An 8,070-nucleotide genomic window follows, 5' to 3' on the forward strand; every position below is an offset into this window, starting at 1 on the left:
GTGTGACGCAGCTGACACAGAACAGCATACACTGTTTACGTCCAGCTGATATTCTCCAAAATGGCGCTACAGGGTGATGCGGAGGAGACGAATTGTTGAATAAAGTCGTTTTTTTTTTTTTTTTCACACAAAAAGTATTCTCGTAGCTTCGTAAAGTTACGGTTGAACCCCTGATGTCACATGGATTATTTTACCGATCTCCTTGCTACGTTTCTGGATGTTGATCGTGGTAGTACGCTTGCTGTCTATGGGAGGGTCAGAGAGTTGTCAGAATGCATCAAAAATATCTTAATTTGTGTTCTGAAGATGAACGTAGGTCTTACGGGTTTGGAACAACATGATGGTGAGTAATTAATGACAGAATTTCCATTTTTGGGTGAACCATCCCTTTAAGTGCTCTGTAATTGTTAGAATACCAACCACAACTTTGATTAACATTGCTAGAGTACAGATTGCTGTTTTCATGGAGGTAATTGAGTGCAGTCAGCAACAGATGCTGGAACTTGACACTTCACTGACCTACTTTCAGCACAAACAGCCCCTGAAAGACATAATTTGGCCTACATAACAGAGCTCCAACAAAAAATGCTGCTGGCCTCACTTCTGTCATAGCACAGAAGTGTTAAGTCTTATATTATTCATTCATTCTGAGCGATATGATGTCCTTCACTTACCTCAGTAGCATACAGTTCTCTTGTAGTTATATAGTTCAAATTTTCAGCCCACCCACACATTCAATCAAGCATTTAATCAAGCATGATTTTTTTTTTATAAAATATATTTTAAAAAATGCTGAGAAAACAAAACTAAAATACAGATACATATCTGCCTTCAAACACATCTGAAAGCATTTCTGATCCAAAAGCATGTGTGTTCTTTATGGTGTGTCATAATTATCGACATAACTTTCCTGCATAACCTGGTTATTGATCTTGCCCTCTTATCAGAGATCACTTGCATAACATGTCACTTGACTCCAGCGCTCACACGCACACTATTTCCCTAATCTCATAAGCTGTTAGGACTGTGTGTCTATATCTCCTCCCTGCTCTTTCTGATCAAAAGTGTGTGTTTGTATACATGTTGAAGGAATACGACACCTGTTTATGTCAGCTGAGATTTGGCCCTGAAAACAGAGGCCCAGATAAAGACAAAGCATTCATTCTTACATCACAGCTTAAGCACAAGCTGCCTGTGTTAAAGTTTGTGATCAATATCATCCTACATTCAAATGTAACTGATGGCGTAACTAGGTATAAGTAATGTTTCTGAGGCCTTTCTGTGTTTCTTTCGTTCTTTCTTGTATGTTGTGTTGAGTAGTGATTGTCCAGTCATTGTGACTGGCATAAGCGCCACATTGTGACTGACATAAACTCTGCATTGTTCAGGCTGGGGTCAGGCTCCGAGGGGTCTTTTGTTTTGGGCCTTTCCCTTTCTCAAAGCGCACATGAGCATTTGGGCTTTTAATTGAAATCTCTTTTAGTCTCTAAAACAAAGGGATCCTCTGGGAGCCAAAAACACACTGAACTACAGCTCTGGTACAGATTCAATATGTGACCCTGGACCACAAAACCAGTCATAAGGGTCAATTTTTTAAAATTGAAATTCACCTGAAAGGTGAATGAATAAGCTTTCCATTGATGTATGGTTCGTTAGGATAGGACAATATTTGGCCGAGATACAACTATTTGAAAATCTGAGGGTGCAAAAAAATCTAAATACTGAGAAAATCACCTTTAAAGTTGTCCAAATGAAGTTCTTAGCAGTGCATATTACTAATCAAAAATTAAGTTTTGATATAATTACGGTAGGAAATTTACCAAATATCTTTATGGAACATGATCTTTACTTAATATCCTAATGATTTTTGGCATAAAAGAAAAAATTTATAATAATTTTTATTATTTTTATTAAATATAACTATTTTTAATATGTATATTTAATTATATTTCATATTATTTTTATTATTATTATTATTATTACTTACACTTGTTATGCACAAAAAAACAACCATTACGTTGTTATGAACATAATTTAAATTTATACAGTCTAAATAATCACTAATTTTAAAATTCTTGTGAATTCAGTGAATTCTCAGTAGCCCATAATCCTGCTTCATTGTATATTATATTTTGTCAGTTTTTATTGGTTGTTACACACCTTATTGTCAATTTCATTGTGGGCACTTCAAAATCGATTGTCTTCTGACACATTTTTAGAAGTACGTTTAAAGCAGATTATAAAAGGCCTTTTGCAGAGTTCAGTAGGTCACTGTACAGTATTTGTAAAGGTCAAACGAGAGGCCCTACAGAATTCCAGAACGTGTGTAAGAGTGGCCTGACAGAATGTTGCCATTCAAACACGATGAGGGCTTCAGAAGTACATATTATTATTTAATATTTACAGTATATATTAATAATATTTAATATCAGTGATATACATTTTCATATATGTTATTTAATACAGTATCTTCTGTACAACCAGTTCTTCACAAATAATATTTTGAGTGTAACAAATTTGTGAACTATGTCCCACTTTTGCTTTAATGACAGTGGCATTCAAGCTGACATGATCAAAGCCTGATGATCATGTTCTCCAGAATATATTGATAAGCGATTCTACGATTATCTTGTGCTCCATTGGAAAAGTCGCATAATCAGTGTCACAAGTTTACTTGATTAGTGACCTAGAAATCTGAAATATTTCTTCTTCATTTAAACTCGTTTCTTTGTTTTACATACTCAAAATCCTAAAACTTGATTTCCAGGTATAAATTAGATCTTGAGTCCTAGATTTTCAGTGTAGTCTGTTTGTGTGTGTGTGTAAGTTTGTGGAAATGAATGGAACGGAGGCTTAGACGTCCTCGATTCTGAATATTTCCTGGCCGCCCACCAGCCCTGTCGGTCCAAACCCCAGCTCGGCTCGGCTGTGAAGTCCGTCCTTGCTTGGTACCCGACACTCATGCATCTTTCAGCCGTGATATTTTTAGCACGCCGGGTTATGTAACAAGCACCTGTCATGTGGTCTACTCGCAGGCGGGAGAGTGAGCAAGCGAGCTGGAACCATTGCCTCTGTGAAGATCCTGCAAATCCGACTGGCCTCATTTTTCTTCTCTGCGTACACACACACATACACACCACCCCCGCTTAGCAATCCCACTAATATAAGACCTTGCTGTACTGTACCTTTCATTGCCATTCACTTAGAACGAGGATTAAAAACAATGCTAGAGCGGCTCATGACAAAGCTTCATCGAACCTTAACATATTCAAATGTGTTATGTAACTTTTTTCTATTTTTTTTTTCAAAGCATCTTTCCCTTGAGGGCTAGAATGTGCCCGAACATGTTCAACAGGTGAAACTGCAAGTACTTCAGGGAATCCCATTTAGATCTGCTGTACAGAAGTGCAGTCATGGGTAGTGACAATGAATATAATCTTAGTTTATCATCTGCACTTCTGTTATTTCTCAAAAATAGTTAAAGAGGTAGTTCACCTAAAAATTGAATTCTGTTTGTTGCAAGCCTATGACCATGAAGGCCTATTACCTATGACCATGAAGTTTAGCTGAATTTCTTGACTCCCATTTTCAATATGCGGTGAAAGAGCTGCAAAAAAGCACCTAAAAGTACCATAACAATCCGTATGACTCTGAAATTGTATGAAATGTTAATTATATGGAATTTTTTGGAGCTCGGTAGCACAAGTCTTCATTCACTTTTTCTTTTGTATTCCACGGAAGAAAGAAATCATGAGGGCAAGTAAGTGATGACAGAATTCTCATTTTCATATTTCCATAATCTGATCAAGACACATGTTGCACATGTTGGAACAACCTAAAAATGACACAATTCCCAGAAACACACTGTGGATTGTTGATCAAAATCTAAGTCGAGTCCCTGAGATAGTTGAACACAAGGCCTGAAGCATCGGTGACGCTGCAACCATGACAGATGGCATGATAACATGTCACTTCTGTGGTGTTTTTATCCCAGAGCATGATTGATGGCACTAAAACGTGTTTACCTCTTTTTCCTCAGGCACCCTGGAGCCACACCTCTCTGCACTGCTTTGGGCGGCAATGTTGGTTTCACTGGCCATAGTTATAGTACTGCCCCAACCTCACGGGATTCGGGCTCTCATTGCTTCCACCATATTACGCCTCATATTTTCAGTCGGCCTGGAGCCCACACTGTTCCTTCTCGGAGCTTTCAATGTGAGTGAACGACAGTCTTTTGACAAAACTCGTCAGGTCGGCGGTGTTGTTAGAGGGCAGCTCGGTGTGTTTTGCACCAAGGTGTGTCGAACGTCACTGGGGGATTCCACACGGCTTTCACAGTCCGATGTTAAAATGGACTCGGCTCACACAATAACACTTCCCCTAACAGTGTGAACACTACATTCACACTGCAGGCAAATGTGGCCCACGTGACTCAGATCTCTTTTTCTTATGACAGTGTGAACAGCACAAACCACATGTAATCTGATCTTTTCAATTCCGATTTGTGCCACTTCCATATGTGATACTAATTCCGATACAGGTCAGATGTTTTGAAATGCGACTGCAGTGTGAACAGTCATATCGGAATTCATGCGACTTTTACATCACTCTAGATCAACCTTTGTCACGATTCTGCGCTCATGGGAGTCACTTCAAAGATTTTACATACCCAAAGCTATCAAGACAGTTGTAAAAGGTAGTCAGTGGAAGTACAGTGATGTGTCAGAACTTATAAGTATTACAGTGACAACTCCATATACAAGCAAAATGCATAATTGCTTACTTTATGTCCTCCGTGTTTACTTCCATATGACCAAGTGTTGCCAAGTCCTCAGTTTTCCCACAGAATTGGGCAACTTTTTCATTTTTGCCACTGGTTGTTTTTCAACTCCGTGGGTTAAAGCGACCCCATTAAAGCGATATATCCCCCAGAACACGATTGGGCTAGTTTTGGACTAGTTTTGAGAAGCAATTGGGCAGATTTTGTATGAAAACCTGGCAACCCTGTTCGTATTGTTCTTTTGCGCATGCGGGTCAATTCAGAAGCATGATCTGTTCACACTGGAAATTTGATATTGGCCACATTTTAAACAACAATGTGAACAGCTATACAAAAAAAATCGGATCTGAGCAAAAATCGGAATTGAGCACTAAGGCTCACAGTGTGAACGTAGCCTTAGTATGCATCCAAACCAACTATCAATTCCAGAAGTTTGGGATTGTAAGATTTGAATCTTTGTAAAGAAAAATATAATAATAAAATAAGTATTTTACTCTGTAATGCCTACCAAGACTGCATTTATTTGATCAAAAATACAATAAAAACAGTAATATTGTGAAATATCATTAATTTAAAATAACCGTTTTCTATTTCAGGCATTAAACCATGATACAGTTTTTTAGGATTCTTTGATGAATAGGAAGTTCAAAAGAACATAATTTATTTGAAATGACAATGTAACAATGTAAAAGTCTTTACTATAAATTTTGATCAATTTAATGCATCCTTGCTGAATAATAGTTTCAGTTTCTTTCAAAAAAAGAAGGAAAAAAATCTGACTTTTTTTGTTCATAAGCAGACTTGCACCCTTTAGGAAGTTAACAGTTGAAGCTTGCTTACATTATTGAAAATCATTAGCTGAATGCTTTGATTTAGTGGTTTTATGTATAAATAAGATTTCAAAATAAGTTCATGGAAACATTTCATAATGCGGACATTGAAAACTGATGCAATTACTTCAGCCTGTAATTTGTGGTTGCGATTCAATTGTTTGTATATCCTTAATGATATGCTACAGATAAATGTTCTCATTGCTAAATTTTTATATATGAGCCAAAATTCAGTTTGTAACTCCACTGAAATCTCTTAACGTGATGGTTGTGATTTCAGGTGTGCAATAAAGTGATTTTTCTAATGAGTTTCGTGGGAAATCGCGGTACGTTCACAAGAGGATACAAGGCCATGATCATGGATGTGGAGTTCCTGTATCATCTGCTTTACCTCATTATATGCAGCCTTGGAGTCTTTGTTCATGTCTTCTTCTACAGCTTGCTTGTGAGTAATACACGAACACACTTTCAGTCACTCCATCAGACATACCGTAACCTATCTTTCACACGTGGACGTCTCTTCTAACGGTGACACCTGACCTCTCACACTTTCACCAAGATGTATACTGTATACACACACACACACTCTCTCTCCAGCTCTTTGACCTGATCTACCGAGAGGAGACGCTGTTAAACGTCATCAAGAGTGTAACCAGGAACGGCCGCTCGATTGTTTTGACCGCAGTGCTGGCTCTCATCCTGGTCTACCTCTTCTCCATCGTTGGATACATCATCTTCAAGGATGATTTCATACTGACCGTGGACAGGATATCCAATAAAACTCTTGGTGAGAAAAACAGATGGATGTTGCTCAAAGCTGTGCTCTGAGTCTGAAAATTTACCTTTGAAATACACGTGGCAGTCCACATTGTACATGGGAAATCTCTTGTTGTGTCATGCAACAGGTCAGATTTTAAAGATCTAACCGGTTATTTCGCAAAACATGTCAATAACATGTATGGGCCACCCTAAAATCAAAAGAAAGAAATAAGAAATTATGTTGTATGCTTATACAAAATAAATCCTATTTTTTACATTCTGAGACTATTTTAATGACAATTCAGGTCATTTCACTCCTGAATATCATTATTATATCATAAAAAAATCTCATTCTCCTTATTTTAATGTGAAAAAGTTATGTATACTACCATTTAATGTTTGGGGTCAGTAAGATTTTTTTTTAAAGAAATTAATTTTATTCAACAAGGATGCATTAAACTGAGCAAAAGTGACAGTAAAGACATTCGTAATGTTAGAAAAAGATTTCTATTTTAAATAAATGCTGTTCTTTTTCTCTTGGTATTCAAAGAATCCTGAAAAAAATGTATAGCAGTGTCCACAAAAATATTAAGCAGCACAACTATTTTCAACATTGAAAATAATAAGAAATGTTTCTTGAGCAACAAATCAGCATATTAGAATGATTTCTGAAGGATCATGTGACACTGGAGACTGGAGTAATGATGCTGACAATTCAGCTCTGCATCACAGGAATAAATTACATTTTAAAACATATTCAAATAGAAAACAGTTATTTTAAATTGTAATAATATAATAATATTACATTATTGTAATTATTACAATATTATTGTAATAATGTAATATTACAGTTTTTACTGTATTTTTGATCAAATAAATACAGACTTGGTGAACATAAGAAACTTCTTTCAAATATAAAATCTTACGTACCCCAAACCTAAAATTATATTAAATCATATATTATAATAGTATATTAATCATATTTAAATAAATATTGATTTCATTATAAAACACAATGTTTCGTTAAAAGTAACAATTTATAGCTCCTAATCTGCAGTTTTTCCCCTCTGTTCAGAGCAATCCGCCAGTAAGATGGGAGAGTTCCTGGCAGGTGCGGTGTGCCGGAAAGAGGAGAACTGTTCCACAGAGACCATGATGGATGGTATGGACCCCATCACCCACAACTCTCCTTCACACACAGACTCATAGTTAAAGGGGTCATATGATGCTGCTAAAACGATACACTTATTTTGTGTATTTGGTGTAATGAAATGTGTTTATGCGGTTTAAGGTTCAAAAAACACATTATTTTCCACATACTGTACATTATTGTTTCTCCTCTATGCCCCACCTTTCTGAAACGCGTTGATTTTTACAAAGCTCATCGGTCTGAAAAAGTGAGGTGTGCTCTGATTGGCCAGCTATCCAGTGCGTTATGATTGGCCGAATTCCGGAATGTGACGGAAATGTTACGTCCCTTACCATATTGTGATGCCTGCGGCAACCACATGTGACGACCCCGGGCTGGACTCCGCTTCGTCCACAGTGAAAGCCAATCCGGCGATCGCCAGCGCGAAGTTGAAGTATTTCCTCAGCGACCAGCACGGATCAGCTACAGGCATGACGAAGCAGATATCGTCCTCTTTTGGAAGACCAAACAAAGTAGTTTCGCTTTCACAACGAAACACACAGCACCTTCAC

General features: G+C 37.2%; 1 protein-coding gene across 1 annotated transcript in view; it reads left to right on the plus strand.

Annotated features, from left to right (window-relative positions):
• Positions 1-8,070, plus strand: part of LOC107718227 (inositol 1,4,5-trisphosphate receptor type 1-like) — a 159,589-nt gene that overhangs the window by 126,988 nt on the left and 24,531 nt on the right. Inside the window, exons 58-61 of the mRNA XM_016525222.1 lie at positions 4,040-4,215; positions 5,891-6,055; positions 6,208-6,397; positions 7,445-7,531. Coding sequence (XP_016380708.1) covers positions 4,040-4,215; positions 5,891-6,055; positions 6,208-6,397; positions 7,445-7,531 — 618 coding nt within the window. The remainder of the gene's footprint in view (positions 1-4,039; positions 4,216-5,890; positions 6,056-6,207; positions 6,398-7,444; positions 7,532-8,070) is intronic.

Source organism: Sinocyclocheilus rhinocerous, unplaced genomic scaffold (assembly GCF_001515625.1).
Source record: "Sinocyclocheilus rhinocerous isolate Xijiao unplaced genomic scaffold, SAMN03320098_v1.1 scaffold1111, whole genome shotgun sequence".
Classification (NCBI taxonomy): domain Eukaryota; kingdom Metazoa; phylum Chordata; class Actinopteri; order Cypriniformes; family Cyprinidae; genus Sinocyclocheilus; species Sinocyclocheilus rhinocerous.